Source organism: Heloderma suspectum, chromosome 2 (assembly GCF_057233095.1).
Source record: "Heloderma suspectum isolate Gila_16-S chromosome 2, 16-S_ref, whole genome shotgun sequence".
NCBI lineage: Eukaryota > Metazoa > Chordata > Lepidosauria > Squamata > Helodermatidae > Heloderma > Heloderma suspectum.
Genome location: NC_139459.1, coordinates 119424933 through 119452469, shown reverse-complemented (window position 1 = coordinate 119452469; position 27537 = coordinate 119424933). Strand labels below are relative to the sequence as shown.

The 27537-nt window shown below is 44.9% G+C and overlaps 1 protein-coding gene across 1 annotated transcript in view; it reads left to right on the top strand.

The window, feature by feature from the left end:
- MOB3B (MOB kinase activator 3B) overlaps nt 1-27537 on the top strand; it is a 155565-nt gene that overhangs the window by 63757 nt on the left and 64271 nt on the right. Inside the window, exon 2 of the mRNA XM_084834631.1 lies at nt 1502-2067. Coding sequence (XP_084690757.1) covers nt 1650-2067 — 418 coding nt within the window. The 5' untranslated portion in view covers nt 1502-1649. The remainder of the gene's footprint in view (nt 1-1501; nt 2068-27537) is intronic.

Here is a 27537-nt window from a genome sequence, read left to right as displayed (position 1 = left end):
CCCCTCAACAGAAAACAAAGACTGGCATAGTGCCACTCACTCTTGTTTCTGAGTCAGAGAAAATGCTGGAAGATGAGAGCTATGGAACCTTTAGATCAGTTGTGGGCAATATGTGACCCTCCAGATGTTGTTGGTCTGCAACTCCCATCAGCCCTAGCCAGCATACCTGATTCTGCAGGGGCCTTTGAGGCAATTGACTCAATAGTTGTTATGTACATGTTAGTTTCCCTTTCTTGCTGGTGTTTTATTGTTTTAAAGATGTTATATAGGTTGGATGTTTCTAAGGGCACAAGACTGGCTGGAAAATGCTGGAAGCTGTCGGATTGTTTCTTTCTAAGCATCCATAGGATTGCACCCTATATTGTTTTTATTGCACTTGTAAACCACCTTCAGAATTCTTGGAGAGTGGAAAAGTAGCATGTGGGGGATTACTGGTATCCACTAAGTGCAGCTAAGAGAAGCAGGAGTTTTATTTGAGAGGCTGGGGTGAGGGGTAGGGGAGGAAAGAGGCTGAAACTTCTCTGGAGGGGCTCATTGCCCTGGATGTAGCTTCACAGCTACTTATTAAGTATAACAACATTTTGGCATGGGGGAAAAAGACCTGAATTGCTCAGCTCAGCAGGTAACACTCCATTCTAAGTGGATAGCACTGTGTTCTAAGGCCCCTATGAAGTCTGTGCCACATAGAGTGAAAGAAAATGTATTGAAGATGAAGCACAGATGGTATGTTACATCAGTAAACCATAGCTATTTTAATTGTAATGTGAAGCCTAATAACTGGAGGTGTGGAGGCGCCTACCTGCATATGTGGTGGGGTTGTCCACTGGTGTAAACATTTTAGGGTCCAGGTCTTTGCCTTCACCAGTGAGGTCACAGAGCAAGATATAACATTATCTGCAAAACTGGGACTACCATCTCCTTATATGTACTCTAATACATAAATAAGACATAAAGAGCCCCTGACTTTTTTGCTGGACAGCAGCCAAGTTGGTCATAGCTGCTAAATGGAAATCAGCAAATGAACTTCCTTTTATCATATGGAAACAGAACATTTGGGACCTTGCACTAATGGAGAAACTCACTAAACATCTCCAGGTACAAAGAGGCCAAGTAGAAATTGGCACTTTTTACAGAATATGGTATCCATTTATTGAATTAGTTCATACTGAGAAGAATACATGACAACCACCTAACATACCTGGAATTCTATGGTGTGATCTATTAGAATGATGAATGAGAACTTTATTAGATAACCTTACTTGTACCAAATAGAGATCTTGAGCAATCAGAAAGACTGTAAAGAAATTGACTCAAATGTGGTGAACTTCAATTACTTGGTATTCAGTGTTACTTTGAAAAACTCAGTTAAAAAAAAGTATAATAGAACTTTGCATTTGAACCACTTGCAGGCTTCAAGGTAAAGCCAAACAAACTCTAGCAAATTGTTGGGTGTCATGTTTAGCATTAACTTGTAGATTTTTTTCTCTCTCTGAACCTTCAGGAACATGAAGTCGCCTAAGAAAACTTTCCACGGGAAGAGCTAGTGGACAAGGACTTCTGGTGCAGAAATCTCGTTTTTTCTTGGATATATTGTATCTCCATTCTAGTGCCTCTTTGGATTGTCATTGGAAACCTGCAAGCTAGAAGACATGTCCATTGCACTGAAGCAGGTTTTTAATAAAGACAAGACATTCCGCCCCAAACGTAAATTTGAACCTGGGACCCAGAGGTTTGAGCTCCACAAACGAGCACAGGCCTCACTGAACTCCGGGGTGGACCTGAAAGCAGCTGTGCAGCTGCCCAGTGGAGAAGATCTAAATGATTGGGCAGCAGTGCATGTGGTTGACTTTTTTAACAGGATTAACCTGATCTATGGAACTATCTGTGAGTTCTGCACAGAGAGGACCTGCCCTGTGATGTCGGGTGGTCCAAAGTACGAATACCGGTGGCAGGATGATCTAAAGTACAAGAAACCTACAGCACTGCCAGCACCCCAGTATATGAATCTTTTGATGGACTGGATTGAGGTGCAAATAAACAATGAGGACATATTCCCTACTAGTGTAGGTAAGTTTACGCTTGTGTCTAAGAATTGCATGCTATACACATCTGATGAAGTGGGCTGTACTCCATAAAAGCTCATGCCGTAATACATTTGTTAGTCTTTAACGTGCCACAAGACTCTTTGTTGTTTATGGTATTGACAGATCCCTCTTCGAACTTGCTGAAGATGGCATTTGAAACTTTGAAATTAGAGTTTTCCTATTTGAAATACTAGTGATTTTAATGTTTCAATTTATGTCATTTTGAAACCTGTGGATTGGATTGTAAACAACACTGGCCTGTATCCTTTGGATGTTAAGACCCCAACCACATTGCAAAAATAAGTAACGTGCAGCTATATGGTGCTATTTTTGTGCTTTGTGAAACTTGTGTTCTTTGACATAGGGCAGTATCTCCAGTAGCGCAATAGAAACGAGCAGTTCCTAAAATAAGAACAGAAAAGAGCGGTAATGCTCATTTATAGAATGGGGCAAGTCAGTGGAGCTCTTTTCTGTGAGCTCCGCTGATCTGTCTTGTTCCGGAAACTAGTGTTGCTTGTTTCTGCTTTTTTCAGGAACCGCTAGTTCCTGTTGCACTGACAGTACATTCCACTGGGGGGAGGGGGCGGCTTTATAGAAATACTTTAGATTGCCATTGTATTTAGATACTTAAGGACTGGCACCTTTGCTATTTTCAAATATGGTAGCAATACTTTACAAAACATAAAAAACGTGAATTTAATGTGGTTTCGATAAACTATATATGTTTCAACATTTTATGAGTAATAGTAGGGTAAGGAGGAGAATTGGTCAGGATAACTGGTATTAGAAATGTTTGTTGCATAGATTTGTTGGGAGACACGTGTAAGCAGTTGAAGCTGGAAAGAATGAAATAAGTGCTGTTATACTGCAAGAGACATACTTTATGGGTCCATGCTCAGGCAATACCTTTATTAGGACTAAACAAAATCCACAAAATTGTTAGTAGTTGGGACTTATATTTCCTATTGATTGATCTCTTTCCCTGTGTTATGTACTGCTGGTGGATAGGGATATTGGAGACATCCACAACAGAACCAAATGAGTTAGGATTTTGATGGATCCAACTGGCAGATTCCACAGTGGACCAGCTTTCTCCCTGTTTCTGCCAACTTGTGGACTGTTTTTCTAACTTTCCCAATTTTGCGCAAATTTCGTTGTAGAAAAATACGCAATTTTTAAAAACTGGCCAAAAATGTGCATTTACCCATAGGCTAAAGTGTAAAATGCACATTTGGGGGGATTTTGCACATTTGGGGGCAGTTTGTGCTTTTTCGTACACGTGCATATGTGCAAATGTGCATTTGCACAAATTCGGGAACAACCCCCCTCCCCAATTCCATTGATGGACGGACTGCAGAATGAAAGGCATCTGACAATCTGCGAAACACTGAACGGATTTTACACAATCTGTACATTCCTAATGGGGAATGTAACAAACTCAGTTGTTCAGCTGAACCAAGACTGGGGCTTATTCCCAGGTAACTGGGTTCAGGTTTGCACTCTGCTTTCTCTTCCTGAACCATTTTGCTGATGTGGATTGGAGAAGTGCTGTTCAAAAGCTGAGAAAGAGTGGAAGATAGCAAGAGTGCATTTGGGAACCTGCTATCTTCCTTCTGGGAAGAATCCTATGAATGCCCCTTCCTTCCAGGAACTAAATAGGTAATATTGCTTCTTGCCCTTGTTTTACAATGTAATCCTAAGCATGTTTATTTGGATGCAAGCCTTGCTGAGCTCAGTGGGACTTATTCCCCTGTAAGTCTGTTTAGGATTGTAGTGTTAGGAAACTGTCAGTGCTTTTGACAGCAGTCGTCGTTATAACAGCCGCCAGCTTCCTCTCAGATCCATTTGTGTACCTAACAGTCAACCTAGATTGGTATTCTAGCATGGGGGATGGGGGTCTTTTAAGATCTCGACTGGGGCCCCTGGGCCTACTTTAGAGTAAAAATGAGAAGAAGACATAGGTACTAGACACACATTTAGGGTGGAATCCTACCTGGATGCCCATCAGCCTCCAAACTCAGAGGTTGATTGATGGGCATCCTACACAGAACAGGAGGAGCGTGGAGGTGACCCTTGGTCTCCGTGCTTCTCCTGCTCTGCATTTTTGCTAGATGAGTATTTTGCCCATCTAGCTAGAGCTCTTCAGAGGTGGAAGGAAGGAGGCTGAGGAGGGCTGGGGATAGCTCAGATCTCTGCCTCCCCAGTCCCCTCCCCTCCCATAGAACCACCCCCTTTCCCTCCTCTCCGAGTTCACTTTTGTGAGCTTGGAGAGGCAACTGGTGCAGTTGTCTTTGCGCTGCAAGGGTGAGAAGGCAGGGAGCTCAAACTCCTGTCTCTGACCTCGGATCCAGGAATTCAAACTATCCTATGGCCTCCCAGATGCTATCTAGCGGCCATAGGATTGCTTTCCCCAAGTAAGACCCGTTTGGGCCCTAAGGCAGCCTTCAGGCATAAAGAAAGCTCTGTGTGTTCTGAATGTGGGTATATAAGGGAGAGCAATAATTAATACAGCTATTCTATAGACATTCCAACTACTTTGTGGGTAATTTTGTTGGGTATTTATATCACCAGAGGAACCATGTATATGCTGAAGGATTGTATATTTTAGAGTATTATTCTGAGTATTGTTTGTAGTGTCAATAAGCAGCTGCCTGGTTCATTTTGTTACTGAATCCCTACAGTGTCTTTGTGGGTGGGTGGTTCCCTGGTGCCCCTTCCAGAACGAGTCGCTTTAAAAGAGCACACCTTCTCCTGCTCTGTCTGTTCCAGAACAAAAAAATCAAGCTTAGGAACAAAGCAATCAATGCATGGACCTCTGCCAGCTTCCTCTTCTCTGGAGTCTATTTTGTCTGTGTCGGCAGCATTAATCATTAGGCGAAGGGCAGGAACACGATTTTCAGTGAAGATAGACCAGAGGATCTCTCTTTGAAAGACACGTCTGTGATATTTTGCAGGATATTTGTGGCAAGGGGGCCTTGGTGAAGAATGAAGGTTCTTCCCAAGTCTTCTAAAATCAGCCCTGCGGGTAGGAAGGGAAGGAAGGGAAGCATGGAAAAATCTATTTGAGGGAGCAGCTGTAGGAAAACCATGCCTGTGAAGTATAGGAGGTGTGTTGCTGTATCCTGTAATTTAAGTTCACTCTAGCAAAGGTGGTATAGGCAAATATTGTACTTACTGGAGGTGGGGAGTCTGATCAGGCCTCAGAGACACTCTCATCAGGGCCAAAACAGACATTATTTTAAATGTGTGTTTAGCAGCTATGTTTTATTTTCATTTTTATTCTAGAGTAAGTGCAGAGGGCTCAATCCAGATCTTAAAAGACCCCCAACCTCCCATGCTAGGGTCCCAACCTGGATCTGCACCTGCACCTACTCTAAAGTAAAAAGGGGGGCAGGGGGAGAGAGAGAGCGCAGCTAGACACAAATGTAAAGTAATGTCTGTTTTGGCCCTCAGAGGAGCTTGTACAACCTGGGGGAAAATTGCCTATAGTTTTGAGAATTGTGAAGGGCTCTCAGTGGTCAGGAATCTTTTCTTTATATTTACAAGCTGCGATCATGTATTTATCCAATGGAAAAAGATTAACAAATGACAATTTGCTTCATCTTGCAGGCACCGTGGGGATACTTGCAGGTGGTTAGGTTTTTCCTTTCACAAACACACCCTGGTTTTGCAGGAACAAAGAGTCAAAGACTGCTGAGGGTTTCAGGCATGGGTCTGTGTTTCTGTTGCAGCCTTGTGTGAAAGCCAAATCAGATGTGAATTCACCAGCTTCTTTCCTTCCTTCTTATTCTAGAGTAGGCACAGGGGGACCAATCCAGATTCAGACCCTAGTGTGGAGGGTAGAGGGGATTTTACTCTAGAGTAAAAATGAAAGAAAAATGTAAATGCTAAATGTGGACTTAAGTCCTGTCTGTTTTGGCCCAGAGGCACTGAGCTTAAAGCAGGGAATGTGTTGGCAGAAAGTGATCCTCCTGTATACTTTTTAAGGAGAGGGAGAGGGTTTGGTGTGGAAATACATAGCCTAAACCTGGCTGGTCTTCATAATTTTGTATGCCAGAGTGGCTTTGTTTCCCATTTGGGGGTGAGCGGCACAGGACTTCCCTTCAAGATGTCAGTTGACAAATATTGGTCCCTAAAGGTTCTGTGTGGCCTTTGGCCTTTTGACTAGTAGAAAATGCAAGTTGCTATAAAATGTGTGTCATTAATTCTTAGAGTAACCTGCAGGCTCCACAGGTTGCATGTGTATGGTTACCCATTTTCCAGTTCACTCACTGGCTTGCCCTCAGATAGCTGGAACTGAGAAGAAGAGACTGAAGTCCAAGGAAATGGGTGAGGACACTGGAAGCCAGTGAAAATGTAGAGGGCTCTAGAAGAAACTCACACTGCAACTGAGGAGGCTGTTATACTGGTGGCAGGTAGCAGAGTGAAGAGAGAAACTAGACTGTTGTTCTAGGCCAGGGGTGGGCAATTTCTGGAGGTCTGGGGGCCATTTTCACCCATCCCCCAGTGGGCCACAGTCTGTGGGGCAACCTGAAAAATTTGTGTTTTTTTAAAGGAGGGCGGGAGAGGCATGTTGACCACCCCTGATCTAGGCAGAAATGTGGTGATGAGCAGTTGACAGAAAGGGAACACTAAAGCAAGAAGACTTTGGATATTCAGTGGCTGTGGGACAGGGAGCCAAGATGGGATATATGGCTTCCAGTGCCACACTCTTCAGTCTCTTGTTTCCTTAAGAGTTTCATGGAAAGAGAAACATTCCCAGATGGGGATCTCTCATTATCATAGCATATTAGTACTATGATGAGAAACACCAGAGCTGGTAAAATTGTTACTTCAGTGAAAACCTTAAAGGTATAGGGCTCCTTCTCAGGAAATCCTGACTGGGAAGAAGGTCAGGCAGTAGCATGTGGCCTACTCAAGCAATTGCTAGGCCCTTGTCAGGCCCACCACTGCTGCCACCACAGCTGATGTGGTTCAACTGGGTGGCGGCAGAGTCTGTGGGGATGGTCGGGCCTGGAAATGGTGCTGAGCGGAGCTGTGTGCCTGTACAGCACACCTGAAATAGCTAGTGCTGCCATCGTATTTATGTTGCCCCCACTTTTGACATGTGTACATTGGGGCCAGTGTAATTAAGTCTTGCCTGGATTGAGCCTGAGTTTGTTCACCCACATCTAATTCCTCATCAGACTGTGGTTCAAGACTTCCACAACCTCCTTGGCATCAGTCTTGCCTGCCTCCTTCAGTTTGTACATCACAGATGGGTCATAATGGTGGGTTTAGGCCTGTAGCTGCATTGTTGAGTGTCTAGGTATTAATGGTAGATTTAATTTACCTCTGTGTGCCTTTTAAGTACAGCGTGCCTGTTTTTAATTCCTTTAAGACTGTATTTTGTGTGTACTGGATTTATGCTGCAGTTTCCATTAGCAAATGAATTTACAGAAGAAAAGCTAGCATGGAATTTTCAGTGACTGTTTGGAGAAACTGTAGATGTTTTCTGGGTTAATCTTATTAAATCCACCTTCTTCCATTTTATATGCATCCATGCAGAGTATTTAGAGAAGGATTTCAAGAAATGCAGTTAAGTAGGGCTTTCGTTAAAGAGCTAGTTGTAAAGGGATGGAAAATAATTTTTAGATGACAAATATATTTTGATGAATAGCTCCCCTTTCCCATTCTTTCATATCCTCACCCCACCCCAGCAGTTCTATAATTGATATAGCATGGAATACATTACAAGTGAAAGCAGTGGGATGAAAATTGCATTGATAACAATTTAGACTAAATCTGTTGGCATTTTGTTTTACAGAGGATTTTTTTTAACTGCCTGGCTACATACTAGGTAGGAAATTGCTTCATGATGATAATTATTTGCTTTGTATAATCCCTACTTATCCCTCATTTCTTGTATAAGTCAAGAAAGTGTGTGTGTGTGAGAGAGAGAGAGAGAGAGAGGGGAAGACATTTATTCTTCAAACTACTTCTTGCTGTTTGGGCACTTGGGATGAAAGCACAAGTCTACTCTTGTGTCTAGCAAGCTAGTGCATCATCAAAACAGTGCTGGCTGTAAAACAATGTTGAATCAGAGATAACAGCAGGGATTCCTCTCCCTGCCTCCTTCCCAAGCCCCCAGCAGCCTCCAGGAGGCAGGACCTCAGGGAGGGGCCTCCCCTGAGGCCCTGCAGGCTGGATGGGTAGGCCTGCCAGGCCAGATTAGGCTCACAGGCCAGAGGTTCCCTGCCCTGCATTAGTTCATTCAAAATCAAATCTCTGTGAAGAGGGGTGGTTGCACATGTATGTGTAATGGTAAAATTCAGAGCCATTGCAGTATAATGGTTAGAGTGTCGGACCAGGGATGGAGAGAACAGGGTTCAAATCCTCACTAGGCCATGAAGCTTGCTGAGTGACCTTGGGCCTGCCAACCAGCCTCTCTCAGGCTAACTTACCTCACGTAGTTGCTGTGAGGATAAAATGAGGTGGAGGAGAGAACTGTGTCAGTCTCCAGTTGCTTCTTGAAGGAAAGGCAGGCGATAAATGAAATAAAGTCACAATTTCAGATCGCTTCTGTTTCTAGGAAACAAAGAAGAAAAAGCCTGTAATAGATTGGCAGATACCATGAAGATGTTATAATGAGACTGCTTGTCAAAACAGTGTTGTTTTTATCTTCCCTCATATGCTGCTCCTCTTCTTCAGAAGTTCGCATATGTCTCTGCCTAAAGTGGGCTGGTTGTTGAGCTGGCCCCAAAACTAACAGTAACAGCTTCAAAATTGCAGCCTCCCTTTTCAGGGATAATTAAGCAGCTTTGTTTTGTTTCTTTGTCTATATTGAACAGTGCTGGATACAGAACCTAGTCCCTGCTTTTATTATTTAGTGATTACATTTCATGGTGTTAGATAAAAAGTCCTTGCTTTCGGTTTAGAAGAAAAGAATGCCAGGCAGGCAGCAGTGGATCCAACACTATTTTATTGAACGTTTTGCAAAACGGGTGCAGAGCAGTCTGGACCCCGAGACACGTGTGCAAAAGCCTTTTATATCATATCGCTTCTATTGTTCTCACCAGTAACCAATGAAACAGTTAGTACATCGGCTCACTAAGTTAATATCCAATAAACAGTCACTATCAGCTTACCAAGCCGTTAGTCATGAGTGCGTCAGTATGATTCCCTTTTTGCTCCGCCTATATTTTCCCGCCACTCGGGCTCTTACGTAACTTGAGACGCCAATGGTTATGGAGTCTCCTTTTTCTAACAATTCCCTCCTTTAAGTCTTTATTCACGTCTTAAAGCATTTAAAACGGAGTTTCTTTATCAGCACAATAAAGCAAGAGCATCTGTTTTGACAGAGCGGTTTCAATTAACCGCTGGGATAAGCCTCTAGCGCAGGGGATAATGCAACAACCAAATAACACTAAAACTCCTATCATCACTACAAGCGAAATAAGGATTGAGGCTGCTAGGTGTTTCCATTTTCCAAACCATCTCTCCAACCAGTCAGTCACGGGGTTGTTGATCCCTGAATTCTCGGCTAATTCTTCAGACAAGGCGGTGAGACCCTGCAAAGCCCTTGTTACCGTGCCATCTGGGGCAGTGTTGTTAGGGATGAAGGTGCAACACCGTCCACCTAGCATGACACAAACCCCTCCTTTTTCTGCTAACATCATATCAAGAACACGCCGATTTTCCCAAGCCATTTGGCTGGTGGCATCTAGCTGCTCAGCCAATCCTTTTACAGCATCTCGAGTATAGTTTATAAACCTCTGCTGATTATAATAAACGTAATTGATCCAATCTACATTTTTGTTAATGGTCACCCACCAAAACAGGGTAGATTCAAATCCTGCAGAAATTTGATTTCTTCCTTTGAACTCATCTGGCACTCCCCTTGGTACTCCTATGGAGTCAATATATATTTGATCATCAAAAGGGGTTACTGATCGTTTCTGCCGGGGTTGGCCAGTCTTCTCTGCTGGATGGTATGCAATTGAAAAGGGGACTGCCAACTGAACTAACCCACAAGCTCCGGACCAATTGGAGGGCAATACCTCATACAACTCTAGGCCACCACAATACCACCAGAGATCAGCTCGTGGGATTGAAAGGGAATTATTCCTAAAGCGAGTAGAATTAACACATCTTACTTTACTCGTCAGGTTCCCTATACGCCCCTCTGTGTCTGCAAGGTTTCGGTGTATGCATCCGGTATGGTTTCTTCTTTGCAGGAAGACTGTGGAAGGTCTGACACGATCCTTTGATTTGAGTGGGGGGTATAATTTATTGAGGGTTTGGCATTCCTCCTCTCCCCATGCATCAGGGAGTTGGAACAAACGGATCACGCAGGTGAGGAGGGAAGGAGTGTCCCATCCCAGTGGAAAGGGCAGCACCTTTGCCACAGATCTCCCTGTGGCACAAACAAAACAGTCAGACTTATTTAAAGACTTGGCTGTATACTTTATCCACTCTAACCACACATTATCAGTTTCCTCTGTTATTGGGATCCCTAACCTGGTTCTCCAGGGACGCCTCTCTTTCTCAGGGATCTGTACCAGAAGTGGTCTGAGGGGTGTTGGTGTGACATTTCGGGGTTTTATCTTAAAGCTGTCAAGCCCAAGTCCTTGAGGTATCACCATCCACGTTAATATTTCTTTAACCAACATTACCAACACCACCCACAATACTTGCTTCATATTACAAGTTTTTTGTAATTCGAACCCGAGCTTTTCCCAGATGTTGTGACTTGTATATTACAGGCGATTGTGGCTCCTGGATGGCTTCTTCACCTGTGTCCTTGGCAGCTTCCAGAGGGGTGCCAGGGAGCAAAGGACCGTTGCCTGTGTCCTCCTGTTCTTTCCAAGTGACAGAAGGAAGCGAGGGTCGCTTAAATGGCTTTATCCGGCTGCAATGTGTCCATTTACTAGAACCCACAAGCTTTACACACGAGTGGCTGGTTGGTCCCACCAAATAAGGCCCCTCCCACCCTTCCTTTAAAGCTTCTTTATTCCACTTTTTCAGCAACACCTCGTCTCCCGTCTGGAAGAGATGGATAGGTGCATCTAACGGCAGTCTCTGAAACGGAACGGAATAAGCTCGTAGCTGTGAAAGAACAGACTGTAGAGAAGTCAACTGATCCCTTAGCATCTGATCACCCACCTCCCACTTGACTTCCTCCCTCCTTCCGCAGTGTACCCGAGGCGGGAACCCAAACATCAGTTCAAAGGGGGACAATTTTATGTCCTTTCTTGGCATCCTTCGAAGCTTCGTTAAAGCTATTGGCAGAGCCTCAACCCAAGTGAGCTTCACCCCTCGTTGGAGTTTGGTTAAAGTCTCCTTGAGGCTCCGATTGATTCTTTCAACCTGCCCACTTGCCTGGGGCCTCCAGGGGCAATGTAAATGCCACTCTATTCCCAGAGCTTGTGCCAGCCCCCGTGTAATAACTGAGGTGAAATGTGAGCCCTGATCGGACTCTATAACTTCGGGCAGGGAGAACCGGGGCACCACCTCCTGTAACAATTTAGCAACAACAGTTTTAGCTTGGCAGTTCCTACATGGAAACGCCTCTACCCACCCTGTCATTTGACATACTATTACAAGCAAATACCTGTAACCCCTACATGGTGGCATCTCAGCAAAATCAATCTGCACCCTCTGGAAAGGATAGTAGGCCCATGGTCGCCCTCCTTTTGGAGGAGGGGGTGCCCTGGGAGGGTTGGTTTTCTGGCAAACTTCACAGGTTGCGGCTAGTCGGTGGGCGCATACAGTTAAGCCAGGGGAGACAAACAGCCTCTTGCAATAGTCGATCATGGCTGATGCTCCAGGGTGTCCAAGAGAATGGTGAACTTGCTCTAGAACAACCCTCTGCAGGGTCTGTGGAAGAAGCAGTCTTCCATCTGTCATCTGGATCCATCCGTCATCACAGGGACTTATTCCGTGTTCTTGTGCCATTCGTAACTCAGCAGGGGAGTATGTGGGGCGCTCTTTTCTTTTGGGTAAAATGAGGAATGTTCCTTGGATTCCCTCTCTGGCTGCTCTTTTTGCGGCCTCATCTGCCTTCTGATTTCCCTGTCTCCATTTTTCCTCTTTTTCTTTCCCATGGGCTCGGACGTGGACAACAGCTACTTGTGAGGGTAGCTGGAGGGCATCCAGAAGATCCACTATTAGGCCGCCATTAGCCACTGGAGATCCGTTTGCTGTAAGGAATCCCCTCTCTTTCCACAGTTGCCCATGAGCATGCACAACGGCGAAGGCATTTTTGCTATCGGTATAAATATTTACTCGCTTTCCCTTGCTGGCTTGCAGGGCTCTTGTCAGGGCTACCAGTTCAGCGGATTGGGCGGAGAAATGAGGAGGCAGCCTTTCCTCACGCACACTCTCCTCTAGAGTAACGACAGCCGCGCCTGTGTAGCGCCTTCCATCCAGCATATAGCTAGATCCATCTACAAACAGATCTCTGGCTCCCTCTATTGGTTCATCCTCAAGGTCCGGTCGGCCTTTGGTGTCCAGGTCTAATACTTCAAGGCAGTCATGATCTGGGAGTCCTGATCCGTTTGTGCCCAGTAATGTTGGCAGCAGTGTGGCGATATTAAAGCTGGAGCAAGCCTTAAAAGTGAGGTTTTCATTTGTTAGTAAACCTATTTCATATCGGGAATGCCGGGCTGGATTGAGAAATTTGCTTCCTCCTCCTGATCCCAAAATTTGTGGCACTCCATGCGGCACCCAAATTTCAATGGGTCCTCCCATTGTCAATTTCTCCGCTTCAGCGCAAACCAGAGCCGTTGCCGCTACTGCCCTCAGGCAACTTGGCCATCCTCGCGCTACGACATCTAGGACCTTGGAGTAATATCCCACTGGTCTCCAAGAGGGCCCTTTTCGCTGGCAAAGCACTCCCGAAGCTATGCCCTTATTTTCATGCACATAAAGTCTAAATGGCCGGCTGGGATTTGGTATGGCTAGAGCAGGTGGTGACACAAGAGCAGCTTTAAGGCTGAGAAAAGACTTATTCATTTCCTTAGTCCATTTCCATTTATCCAGTCTATCTTTCTGCAGCGCCTCATACAGTGGCCGCGCTGTCTCCCCATAGTTTGCTATCCATAGTCGGCAGAATCCGGTCAGCCCCAGGTAGGCCCTCAATTCGCGGGGGGACTTAGGGACAGGAGTGTCACGGATGACTTCAACTCTTTCTTGCCCTAGGCTCCGAGTCCCCTTAGTTATGTGGTAGCCTAGGAATTTTACAGTTGGTTGGGCCAACTGTACTTTTTCTTTTGACACTTTATACCCCCCCCCTGCTAGATAGTTGAGGAGGGAAACCGTCCCACTCAGGCACGCATTCTTGGCCTTGGCTGAAATCAAGAGGTCGTCACAGTACTGGAGGAGATGCACCTCTGAGTGCTGCTGGACCCAGGGTTCGAGATCCTTTTGGAGCTGCTGGCCAAAGACCACCGGTGAGAGATTCAGCCCCTGAGGGATGACTGTCCATGCTAATTGAACTTTTGACCCCCCCCCCCCCTGGGCTTTCCCATTCAAAGGCGAACAAAGGCCTTGAATCAGGGTGGAGGGGGATGCTGAAAAAGGCGTCTTTTAGGTCTATGACAGTGAACCAGGCGTGCTCTTCCGGAATTCCTACAAGGAGGGTGTGTGGGTTGGGGACCACAGGATGGGGGGCCTCGATCTGCTGATTAATGAGCCGGAGGTCTTGCACTAAGCGGTAGCCCTGGCCCCCCCCTCCCCTTTTTGGCACAGCGATGATGGGCGTGTTATAGGGAGACATTATCTCAATGAGCCGGCCTTCTTCTCGGAGCTTTGTTATTACTGGTTGTAGGCCCTCCTTTCCTTGGCGGGAAAGGGGATACTGTTTCACATGAACAGGCCTTGCTCCCTCCTTGAGGGGAATTTTGTATGGTGCTGCCGACTTGGCACGAGAGGCCCCTCCAATCCCGGCCCAAGCTAGAGGGTTGACTCTGTTTTCTATTAAGCTCCAGTCCTCGGTGGCCTCTGGGATGGATTCTTCTGCAACCTTCAAAAGGGCCATTTGGTAGTTACTACTCTGCTGTTTAGGGAGCCGTATCTCCATCCTTCCGTCAGGAGTAAAAGCAATCTCAATTTGGAGTTTAGTCAATAAGTCCCTCCCTAGCAATGCCACCGGACAGGAGGGGGTACAGACAAATGCATGTTCTAGGTGTGTTTTCCCAACCTTGGTGAACAGGGGACGAGAGAGGGGCACTTGGGTTGCCCTTCCCTCGACCCCCATTATGGTGGTGAACCCCCCACCTCCCGTTGGGGGCTCACTGAGGGGGAGGACGGACAGGGCGGCCCCTGTGTCCACAAGAGCTTTGTAGGAGCGGCCCCCAACCTTTATTTTGACCATGGGGTCCCGTCTTGCCTCAGAGACGGCTAAGAGGGGGCCGGGCCCCGGTCTGTCCTAATCTCTTTCCTGTTCATACAGAACTCTCTGCGCTTCTCCCGTATTTTCCCCTCTCTCTTTCTGCTTCAAAGCCTCACAGTCACGCTTCCAGTGCCCCATTTTCTTACAAAAGGCACATTGATCTTTCCCCAGGGGAGATCCTTTCCTTCCCCCTTTCCTCCCCTTCCTAGCTCCCTCCTTGTCAGGTTTAAGAACCGCAGCAAGGAGCTTGGCCTGCCTTTTGTCTTTTTCTTTTCCTTCTTCTTCTTCTCGCCTCTCATAAACCTTTTGAGCTACTTCAACTAAAACTCCTAAGTCAGCTGCCAACCCTCCTTCAACTTTTTGCAACTTCTTTCTGATGTCCTGGCAGCTATTTCCCACGAACTGAGTCGTGAGGATCCTTAAATTATTTGGATCATTCAAGTCAATGTCTGTATATTTAGCGAAGGCTTCCCTCAGCCTTTGGAGGAACACAGCAGGAGGTTCGTTTTTGTCTTGCTTTAGAGTCAGGACTTTTTGCAAATTGGGGGCCCTTCTCGCGGCTTGCTTCATGCCTGCTAAAATGAGTCGAAAATAGTCAGCATGTAAGCGTCTATGTGCCGCTGTGGCCACCCCCCAATTGGGTCGCCCTGTGGGCAGAACCTCCACCGTCTCCTCCTCAGTTGCTTGGGGATTTTCCTCCCTATACTTGGCTCGTGCCCCTGCAAGGATGGTTGGCTTTTGGCTGAGAAAACAGGTGTTCAATAGCATTTGTGTATCGTCCCATGTGGGGTTGTGAGTAAGCCTCACATTCTCCATCAGAGACAGGAGTGGCCCGGGATGCTCTTCAAAGGAGGGGTTAAATTGTTTCCAATTATACAAATCAGATGTTGTGAATGGGACATAAACAAACATCGTCCCTTGAGGATGTTGGGCGGTAGGGTCGGGGACTTCTCTGATGGGGAAGGTGAACTTCACTGGTGGTTGGGGGTCCTTTCGCAGGTTGTAGTTAGGTCCCCCTTTTGCCTCTCTCTGTAGGACCTCCAATTTTTCCTCTAGGGAATATAGACGATCTTGGAGAGTGTCCTGGCGTTCAACTAGAGGGGTGGGGTCCTCCGGTACTATTTCATGAGAGGGGTCCTTCTCGGGGGCATCTAACCGCTGGGCGGGCCCCTCAGGAGAGGGTGGTGGTTGCAACGAGCGCCCTGCGACGGCTGTCCCGTAGGGAGGAGGAAGCAGTAGGTCCTCCGGTGCCGTGGCCACGACCCTGGGTGGTCCTTCTTTCGGTGGTTTCCTTTTGACCACCATGGGAAGGGCAAGGGACATGCATTTAACAACCCACGGAGCAGGCCTGCCGCCAAGGGGCACACAAGTTGCCCACGAATCAATATAAGGGAACTGGTCCCAACTTCCCCTCTGTGCTACTATTGTTCGCACATCAGATACCAAGGTTGGGTCAAAAGACCCCTCGGGTGGCCATTTGGGTTCTAATATTGGCCATTCCCGGGTGCAAAAAAAGACAAGACGATCCTTTGTCATCTTAGTTCCATAATCCTGCTTAAAATGTGACCAATTGCGCAAACAACACTCCAAGGGCGTATGGGACTTCTTCGCAGACTTAGATTGGGACCCGCCCATGACGGTGGGAATTTCAGTCAGCAATTCTTGCGCTTCGCCCTCCTCTGACCTAGCCCGTCTCCGGGGTAAGGAAATGCAGATCGGGGCTCCCCACTCGCTTCGCCCATAGGCGTCTCACACAATCACAAACACACCACCGTCCCGCGTTTATCCCCTGATGTAAGCTGTTTCACTTACCCCAAAAGCCTCTTCTGTCCCGCCCGCAGCTGCGTCCAGCTGCTTTATTGATCCACTGCCGGTGCCTAAAAGGAGTGATCACGTCTCCCTCTTCCTCTGGCGTTGGTCCCCAGGCACTTCTGCCGCCACCGTCGTGAGGAGAAGGCAGTATAAAACAACCGCCTGTGGCCACTTCTCCTCCGCGGCCCCTCGGCTCAGCACGAAGGGGACGCGCCCCGAAGCAGGATCCGAGTCACGGCACCAAATTGTTAGATAAAAAGTCCTTGCTTTCGGTTTAGAAGAAAAGAATGCCAGGCAGGCAGCAGTGGATCCAACACTATTTTATTGAACGTTTTGCAAAACGGGTGCAGAGCAGTCTGGACCCCGAGACACGTGTGCAAAAGCCTTTTATATCATATCGCTTCTATTGTTCTCACCAGTAACCAATGAAACAGTTAGTACATCGGCTCACTAAGTTAATATCCAATAAACAGTCACTATCAGCTTACCAAGCCGTTAGTCATGAGTGCGTCAGTATGATTCCCTTTTTGCTCCGCCTATATTTTCCCGCCACTCGGGCTCTTACGTAACTTGAGACGCCAATGGTTATGGAGTCTCCTTTTTCTAACAATGGCAATGTTGTTTTATTTTATTGCTTAAACGTGCAGTATACAATATTTTTTAAATGCAACCCACCCCAAGCTCTATGCCTCATCTGTCAATAGAAGGGAAAGTTTTAGAAGTAGTCTAGACATGCTTCAAGCTCAATTACTATTAATTACTTGGTTGTCAACATGTGGGAAAAGCTTGTGGAGGTCCTATAGTTTGTTCCCATCCTATGCTTTGTCCTGTTATTTTAATCTGAGGACATAACTTTTTGCTGCTGACTGAGACAAATGCTGGTTCGCATTTATATGGCTAAAGGAAGAATTGGTGTAATTCTAAACAAGGTAGGTGGTCTTGAGGCTTTGAATATTTATGGTATACTAGGATGTAAATTCAAGACCTCTCTGCAGGGATTAGTTACTCTTGTACACAATTTTAACACCCTTTTGAACATACAGCTGATGGGAGACCCTTTAGGTTAGGTTAAATCAAGGACATTTTTACCTCTTTGCATTTTGTTTTCTTTGGATGCTGTATCAAAGCATGCAAGCTGCAGTTCGTAAAGGAACCCAAAGATAACAAAAAAGCACCTGTGGGGCAAAGCTGTTTTAAGTTTTCCCCTATCCAGCATATTTATTTAGTTTGCCTGATGATTATCATTTGATTATCCTCTAGATACTTACTGAGTTACATTAGACTGCAAACTCTTCTGCAACAGTACTCATGTTGTCTTAGAACAATCCTTGCTTCAGTGTGGCACAGTTGTATGCAAGAATAAAATTAAATGTAATCTCCAGTCTGGCAATCTGCTATGTGTGCGCACACATGTGTGTGCAAACGCACGTATCCACATGTTCAGAACTACTGAAATGAATGCAAAATATTGCTGGCTTTACAAGAAATTGTATCAAATTACATTGGGTCTGAAAAAAGTTAAGTTTATAAAAGGGCAAGACTAAATTCATTATTGGATTGCATTGCAATCCTTGTGCTTTTCTAGACCTCTTAAAACTTGAACTCAAGCATGTAATTAAAAAAGCTAAATGAATACATACCACCTCCTGATGATAAAAGTATGTGATTCCTTATGTTTTGAATTTAAAAACATTCTGCAGTCTCTAGTCAGGCAGTTTAAATTATTACAGAATGTGGTGTCCCAAACCCTAGCTCACAAACCCCACTGAAATTACTGCTGATAGAAAGATTATTGCTACCTCCAATACATTAATTTTTTATGCATTTTTTCCTTTCATGCTAGAGAAGTGCATGGAATTTATAGATAGAGGCAATAAAATTTGACCTTTACTGGGAACAGTTCACAGGTGCACTGTGACAGGAGATGCAAGCCTGAGATCATGTCTGCAGATGGGATTATGGGGAAGGAGAATTGGTGAGGGCTAGTTTCCATCACTTGGAACAGTACAGCCATTTTATATAAGTTAAGAGACCCGTGAAGAGCTAATCCTAAGGCTTGTCTGTCTAAATACGTGTGTGTGTGTATGCGTGTGTGCGCTCATGCGCGCATGCATGCATGTCCACGTTTGTGTGTGTGTGTGTGTGTGTAGAGGGGGAGGGAGTGTTTGAATCATCCTTAAATTATATGGTCAGATTAAAATATTAAATTTAGGCCAAGTAACAACTGGCCAGAGAACAAGATAAAACCTGCAAATTAGGCAATTCCACATAGTGTTCCGTGCAAGGCCTGTTCCTTCTGTGTTTGTAAGAGGCACTTCCACTTTGCTTACAAATCGGAAAAGGTTGGTACTCTCTTTGGCATTATTTATTCTGTGACATGGTATTGTTTGTAATCCACTCAGAGAACATCTGTTATTGGGACGGTTAAAAATACAATTAAATAAATAAATTCTGTTTGGCCATGCCTGCACTGCAGGTTAAGACATTGCTATTTGTTGGTGGCTTTTATTCACTGTGTTCATTCTTCCTTCTGTCTGATCATTTATTCTCAATGTATCGCCCTCACATCCTGTTTGTTGGCTTCCTATAAGCATCTGGTTGGTCACTGCTGTTAACAGGATACTGGACTAGATAGACCTTTGGTCTGATCCAGCAGGCCTCTTCTTATGTCCTTGAGAATACTGTCTCTTTTATTCCTGACACATATTGAGATAACCAGAAATCATACCCTATAAATACGTTTCTGAAGTCAAGGTGGTGTGAGTCTATTCGCGTCATCCTCTTGAAGTATATTTTAGAATATTTTAACTTCCCTGACTTCTGAAACATTGAGGAAAACTTCTAGTCATCAGCACAGTGAAAAATTGTGAACTGTATAACCCTTGAGAGAGAGAAAAAATCTCAAAATGCATCAGGAGTAAAGAATACCATCTTTTCCTACACAGCTGGTGCTGTACGTTTGTTTTTGTTGGACGTTCCTTACAGCTGTTTGACTCCTCTTGTTCCCTTGATCAAGGATGGTATTCACTAAGATTTGTATCCACAAGCAATTTTTAGTCCACCAATCAACACTGAATCCGTTGTGCATTCTAATGTCTGACAGTGCTAGCTTACATTGTCCTTTGCCCATACATTTTCTGTGAACGCTTTATGTTTGGGAAAGGCCTCTTCCCAAGAATCAGAGAGAGCACCTTGTACCTCCCCCTGACTTCTATCCCAATTCCATGTTTCCAAACAACCTGTCTTAGAGCAAAGAACTAAATTCATTTTTTTGTATGATGTTGAAACTGTCAGAGAGTATTTGTATTGGTTACTAAAGCCCAAATGTTAGTCACTGATTAATCATTATGCCTAGGTATAATTAGTTTCACCAGCAGCCTTACATGAGTCCTCTGAATTTAGTGGACCAATTTTTTCTTTGTATAAATATAAAGCTTTTTCAGACGCAACACTTCAATCTGCTGCATGCCAAATGTTTTTTCTGCCACATGAACACAGTAGCCCTACATAAGAAAAGTAATTGATTAGGAACAGAGGAACCTGCCTTCTAGAGTCAGTGCCTTGGTCCTTCTAGACCAGTATTGTTGACACTGACTGGCAGAGGTCTCCAGGGTTTCAGGCAGGAATTTTTCCAGCCCGACCTGGAAATGAAGGGGATTGAACTTGGGACTTTCTGCATGCAGAGCACATTCTTTACCACTGAGTTACAGAACCTCCCATGAGAAATGATCGTAAACCTTGAACAGTGTGATACAGCTCTGAACAGATGTGAACAACAAACATGTGAAGTTACCACAAAAGTAATAATGAAGTGCTACATAAAACACCTGAAGGGTTCTAGTGCACTGCAGTCAGGATTATTTCTTCCCCAGACTTTGTGTATTTATTTATCTATCTATCAAATTTATCTACTGCCCAACTGGGAGATGCCCTTGGGACGGTTTGCAATCCTAAAAAACCAAAGCAAAAGTACATCAACAGTCAGAACAATAAAAATATTAAAATACTAAAACATTAAAAATATTAAAGAGCAAGCAGTAAAGTTAATGATCAGGGTAACAGAGGAAAGATTTTATGCATGTTGGAAGAGGAAGGTCTTAAACATATACAGTGAAGGTGCCAGGCAGATCTCCCTGGGAAGGGCATTCCACAGATGGGGAGCCACCACAGAGAAGGCTCTGTATCAACTTGGAACAAATTTCAGGCATTAGAGTGTAGTCCCAAAAGCTGCTTGCTCATTCACTTCTGCATGAGGTTGCACTAATGTTCTTGCTCAGTAGCCAGTATCAACCATATCTTTTAAGGGGGAAAGTGAAATACAGACACATGGGGACTTGTCTTTGCATTTGTTCTGGCCAGCCTTTGAGTGGTTCCAAAGTTCAGTACAACATTAGAAGCAAGATCGTTCCTCTCCTCCCAAGTTGGGGATGGGTCGAGGTCAATGGTGAGCTCAAATATTGGTTGGCTTTTGAGGCCAGCCAAAATTTGTGGACCCCTGCTTCTGCAGTTAGCTAGCAGTGCTTGCTGGTGACATCCAAAGGGAAATTGCTTAAGAACATTCCACAAATGTTTCATTCATTACTCGTACCCACTCTTCTTCCAAAGAGCTCACAGTGGTTTCATGTCATTCCTAGGCAGTCTTTCATCCAAGCCTCATACAGAGCCAGACCTGCTTATGTGAGCATCAACTGCATAACTTTCTCTCACAAATTTACCTTCGGATTTTACAAACAAGTGCCATTCAGCTGCGCAGCAGCAGCGATGGTGTTTATTGTCCAAAAACGCCTTCAGCGACAGTAAAAAGGTAAAAAGGTAAAGGTGTCCCCAACCAGTCGTGTCCGACTGTGGTGCTCATCTCCATTTCTAAGCCGAAGAGCCAGCGCTGTCTGAAGACGCTTCCGTGGTCATGTGGCTGGCATGACTGAACACCGAGGTGCACAGAACACTGTTACCTTTCCCGCCGAAGCGGTGCCTATTTATCTACTTGCAATTTCTTGCTTTCGAGCTGCTAGGTTGGCAGGAGCTGGGACTGAAGACGGGAGCTCACTCCGTCACGCAGCACTCGGGTCTCGAACTGCTGTCCTGCCGACCTTCCGGTCTGCAGTTCAGCGTCTTAACCACTAAGCCACGACAGTAACTATTATTAAATAGTGAAATTGCCTACCAGCATTATTGTTGTTCTTACTGTTATTTCTAAGAGCCAAAGTACACATTACCCTAATCGAGTAGTGTGTAGCTGAGGGTTAGGTTTTCTTTAGTATAAGCAGGTGTGGCCTGATTTGGATCTGGACCACCAGGAGGGCTGTTTAAACCTTGAAATCCCTGTGGGAGGGTTAAAAAAAGGGAAAAAAATCAACTTCATTTGTGTCAATTGAAGCTTTTTTTAATCTCCCCACAGCTTCTTTGGGGGGCGGGTGAGTGGATTTCCATGAAAAAATGGTGAAGGGGAAGGTTTAACCTTCCCCTCCTGGTACACAATAGTCCTGATCCAAATTGAGACCATATGTGCCTGCCCTAGAGGAAAGAAAAAGTGAACCTTCAGCTTTACAGTTAGCATAATGTGTAGTTTGGCTCTAAAAGTCACCATAACAGTGTTAACAGGAGATCCCCTGTTCCCTAAGAAAAGCAGGAGCTGAAGGTATAGAATCACTTGATGCAAAACCTGAACATGCTAACTAGAAGGCAAAACAACAACAACAACAACAACAACAGATAGATAGATAGATAGATAGATTGATTAAAGGGCCCCACTACTACATTCCTGATGTAAGGATGGGATCAGCACTTATAATTTAACTCTGTTTAGAGTTAAAGTCATTTGGGAGAAGCCAAAGTGCCATATGTGAAATGGGGGGGAGGCAAAGAACCTGCTCACTGTTGCTGAACCGGTTTGCCTGGTGTTTCCTTGTGCTTTGGGATCACTTTTACCTGGACCTATGTAAATTTAATGGGCACTTGTCTCAACTGACAATTGAGTGCCTGCTAGAAGAGGGAACAAGATAGCACAGGCTGATAGCTGCCAGAGTTTATAATGCAAGGGATGGAACTGCAGTGGAAAGAGTTAATTTCAGCTGCTTTGGACTTTCCTTGCAGTGCTTTGTTTGACATTACTACCATCTGGCAACTGCCAAAATAAGGGGCTTTACAGTGCCAGCCTTTAGTGTGTTAATGGGTACTCTAGTCTTCTGTGGACAGAATATCTGAACATGGTTAGTGGGCTGGGGGATCGAACAGATTTGTGTTTGAATTTGAGACTTGGAATTCTAGAGAGATCCAGTCTTAGGTAACGGCACTGGGTGGATGCAGAAGGTCAAAGTCTGATATTTATTGCCTGCCTGTTAAAGTCCCACCAAGTCAGCAGTTGTTTTTTTTTCATCTGCCTGTCAAACAAAAGAAACTAGTATTAGCACAAAGAGTTCTCCAGCCACCTAAAGCAGTAGAGTGCACACTTCAGTATTTACACAGCATAATGCAGATGAATATCTGTCCTCTGTTTTCTAACAAAGGTAAAATGGAGGGAGTATTGGAGGGGATTTTTTTTAAGGAAATAGATAGAACAGTTTGTAGGTCACATGCACTGGCCTTTGCTCTAATATCCCAGAAGGGATTGTTTTTCTGTGTCATACTTGTGAAGAAGATAAAACATTATCCCACTATGCTATGGGATATAAAAACAGAGGATTAAAAAAAAAAAGCATGATGGTTTCAGTATTGGTGTGTTGGTTATTGTGAATCTCTTGTCATTATAATTGCTATGCAATATAATGGTATCGGTCGTGTTCAAGAGAGACAGGTGGAGAAGCAAAGGGGATGTAATATAGCTTGTGAGCTTCACATCTCCTGATTCCCCTCCCTCCCTATGAAATATCAAATTTTCTGTCATGGCAAGTGTGCAAACCCTCAAATGAGAAGCATGGTCCTTGATGCAAAGCATTCTCTAATCCTGGAGTGAACGTATTGCCCAGGTAGTCAGGTGTTACCTAGTTTATAAGCATGTCACCAAGTGCTTCTTTAGGGCATCCTTGGCTCTCTTTAAAAAAAAGCAAAACACAGCATGACTTTCAAGCCACTGTTCTTCCCAGGCCTGCCCCTGCCTTCTAGTGCTCTGGAGAATGAGGGGAAAACGTTGTAATGATCGTGTAATTGACCAAAAAAGAAGCTGCATTATTGATTGTGTCTTAGTTGCCCAGAAACATGGGGGAAACTTGGTGTGGGATATAATCCCCCTCTGGAGAAGCAGTGTATTCTCATAATTAATAAAACTAGCCCTCAAAATTACTATGGGCAATATCCAACTGTGTCATTCTGATAGTGCAAATGACGCTGCACTAGCGGAAATAAGGTTCCAAACTATGCACAAGAGGAGAATCCAACTGAAGTTGTGATTTACACAAGTGTAGTTTCACAAGCGGCTGTGCAGCCGATTGTGCAAGCAGCTGTGCTCAAGTGCTTGCACAGCAGAAAGTGGCAGAATGCTGCTAGCCTTGTTAGCCAATCAAAAATGTGTGGTCACCAGAAATGGGCCCTCTCCTTTCAGGGGGAAGCAGGATTTTAACGCTGACCTCATGTTGCACCTCCATGCAAGATCAGGGAGATTACCTTGCTCCTCTCCCCAGCTCCATGTTTGGGGAGGAGAATGGGGATTGTCCCTGTAATTGTGCTTGGGCTTTGGAGGCACCTGGAGGACTTCAGCAGCCCAGGCTCTTGCAGACCTGGTGCTTGTTCTGCCTCTGGGCTGCTAAGGAGTTCTGAAAGTGCTGGCAGCCCAGTACTAAAATGCCGGCATTCCTGTACAGCAGGTGTAGGGAACTTTTTATCAGTCCGAGGGCAGAATTTCAATCTGAGAAAGATCTCTGGATGGGGCAGAGAGAGAGAGTGTGTGTGCGTGCGTGCGTGCGCATTCCATCTGTGACCAGCGTAAAAAGGCAAAGTGGATAAGACATAGATGCAATTCTGACCGATTTTAATCCTACTGAGAAGTAACAGAACAAGCCTCTGCATGTCTACTCAGAAGCAAGCATGAGCAGCATGTCTACTCAGAAGTAAGCAGGGAAAGCCTCTGCATTCCAACACAGGAGCAAGCAGGAATGAATCACTCAGCACTTTCCTCCCCAGGCTCCTCTCCTCAGCAGGGAAAAGCTGTTATCTTCAATCAGCTGCTGATCAGAGACAAGAGCTTTTTCCTGCCCAGACAGGGGGTGGGGCTTGAGGAAGAAGATGATGGGCTGAATGGGGAACCCCCACAGGCCATATCTGACCTGCAGGTTGGATGTTAAACGTTAAAGTTCATGACAGTACAATTAGAAAAAGACTGAACAAGTATGGTTTGTTTGGAAGGGTTGCCAGGAGAAAGCCTCTTCTCTCTAAAGAGAACATGGCAGCACAGCTTAGGGTTGGAAAGCTGCATCTGAACAAATCACAAGACTTCTGGAACAATGTCCTTTGGACAGATGAGACCAAAGAGGAGATGTTTGGCCATAATGCACAGCGCCAAGTTTGGCGAAAACCAAACACAGCATATCAGCATAAATATCTCATACCAACTGTCAAGCATGGTGGTGGAGCGGTGATGATTTGGGCTTGTTTGCAGCCACAGGACCTGGGCACCTTGCAATCACTGAGTTGACCATAACCTCCTCTGTATACTAAAGTATTCTAGAGTCAAATGTGAGGCCATCTGGCCAACAGCTAAAGCTTGGCCGAAATTGGGTCATGCAACAGGACAATGATCCCAAGCACACTAGCAAATCTACAACAGAATGGCTGAAAAAGAAAAGAATCAAGGTGTTGCAATGGCCCAGTCAAAGTCCAGACCTCAACCCGATTGAAATGCTGTGGCGGGACCTTAAGAGAGCTGTGCATAAACAAATGCCCGCAAACCTCAATGAACTGAAGCAATGTTGTAAAGAAGAGCGGGCCAAAATTCCTCCACAGCGATGTGAGGGACTGATAAAGTCATACAAAGAATGATTACTTCAAGTTATTGCTGCTAAAAGTGGTTCTACAAGCTATTGAATCATAAGGTGTGCTTAGTTTTTCACACATGGCTTCTCCATTTTGGCTTTATTTCTGTAAAATAAATAATGACACGGTGTAATATGGCATGTGCTGTTGTTCATCTGAGGTTGAATTTACCTAATTTTAAGACCTGCTAAGGACCAGATGATTTTTATTATGTCCTGATATGTAAAACCACAGAACTCAAAGAGGGTGTACTTTCTTTTTCACATGACTGTATAGGTGAAATACCTTTCCTTAGAAGGGAATGCTTTGTTGTTGGTCCAGGTATTCTGTAATATCCAGTATCCTTCACTTCAGACAGGAAGCATGCTCAACATTTGCTCTACTGCCTGACTCATTGCATTAGTGTGAAATGGCAAGCAGGTGCTTAACGGAGAAGGAGAACCTCAGGTTCTACTTTGGGCTGGCTAACTTGCCTACACAACTGCTGAAGGAATGATCCGGGGGGTGCCTTTCTGCCAGTCTTTCCACAACTACTTAGCGATGGCTGCTGCGGAGAAATCTGGCCTTTGGGGGGCTTGGCGGATTTCCCCAGAGCCTCTAGCTTGGCTTGCATTTGTGAGCTGAGCTGTGGGCTTTTTCTCAGAATCAGGGAAATTTCTCTGTTGTTGTTGTTGTTGTTGTTGTTGTTGAAAAATTGCCTTTTTGCAAATTGCAAATTGTGCAAATTGCAAATTGTGGCTGCAAATTGCCTAATTTTGCACAAATTGCCTAATTTTGCACAAATTGCCTAATTTTGCACAAATTGCCTAATTTTGCGCAAATTGCCGGCACAATTGGCACAAATTAAGCAATTTATGGCTGCAATTTACACAAATCGCAACTACAATTTGAGTAAATGGTGATTTTAGAGAGAGAAAAATAGAAATCCTCAAGCTGACCTGACTTACACAGATCAAGTTGGACCAACTTGCTGGTTAGCAAGCTGGAGTCTAGGGGGCCAACCTGCTGAAAGCTCAGTGAACTTCACCCCCCCAGATGAATTCCTCCAACACCCTACAACTCTTGTGGCATTTGCCAGGAGCAGATGACAAGCAATTGCTAGAAAATGTCAAAATGGAATGTGCTTGATTGGCATAATTAGTGAGCAGTTTGCATAATATGCCATTTAGGCTGCCTGCTTTGGGGAACTGGTATGTGGCAAATGAATTTAATCCCCTTGTATACAGAGCCCACAAAAGTTAGGAGCCCATGAAGAATGTTTACTTGCTTGCCTGCCAACACATATCTCTTAAGTCATGTATGCCACATCGACAGCCTGAAAAGGAAGAGAAAAAAAACCCTGTGATTCTTTTCCATGAGTAGAAAATGCTGGCTACAAAATGCCCCATTTGATACACTTACCAGATCCACACCCATTCGAGTTCTGGTTTTTACCTTTTCAAGTTGCATAGAAGGTAAAGTTTTGCCAAGTGTGTCTTTTCCTCTTCACTACTGAATTGATGAGAGAACCTGCACCTGGTGAATTTCCAGGAGCCCCCTAATTTCTGGGGCCAGCAAATCATTCTCTTAAATGACAAAAGCTATTAACCTGTGGGCCTTTATTTAGTTAGTTATTTAGTTCATTATTTAAGGTTTTTTATTTGTTTTTTATGCTGCCCTTCAGTATGAAAAGTTCAGAGGCAACTAACAATAATAAAAACCATAGAATCACAAATAAGCAATAAAAATAAATGATAAAACCATAGCCGCAAAGTAGAATCAGTTCAGCCAGAGTTTTAACACAAACATGTCTTCCCCTGGTGTTGCAAAGCTGTAAAAGACAGAGCCAGGTGACCCTCCGTGGGGAGGGCATTCCAAAGGTAGGTGCCCCACCCCTGGTAGCCATCTGTCTTAATCTCAGAAGACGGGGACACCCAGTGGAGATGCATCAGAAGTTACCAGAGCATGAATAACTGCAGACAGGCTTTCTTTGTTAACGAGAGTCTACAGTTGGTTAACCCCTTCATGGATCACTGCCTTGTTGTGGCGAAGGGGCTTGCGTAACTCAGTGAAGCCATGAGCTATGCCGTGCAGGGCCACCCAAGATGGACAGGTGATGGCGGAGAGTTCTGACAAAATGTGGTCCACTGGAGAAGGAAATGGCAACCCACTCCAGTATTCTTGCCAAGAAAACCCCATGGAACGTATCACAAGGCTAACAGATATGATGCCAGAAGATGAGCCCCTCAGGTCAGAAGGTGTCCAATATACTACTGGGGAAGAGCAGAGGGAATTTCCAAGTAGCGCCAGAAAGAGTGAAGCGGC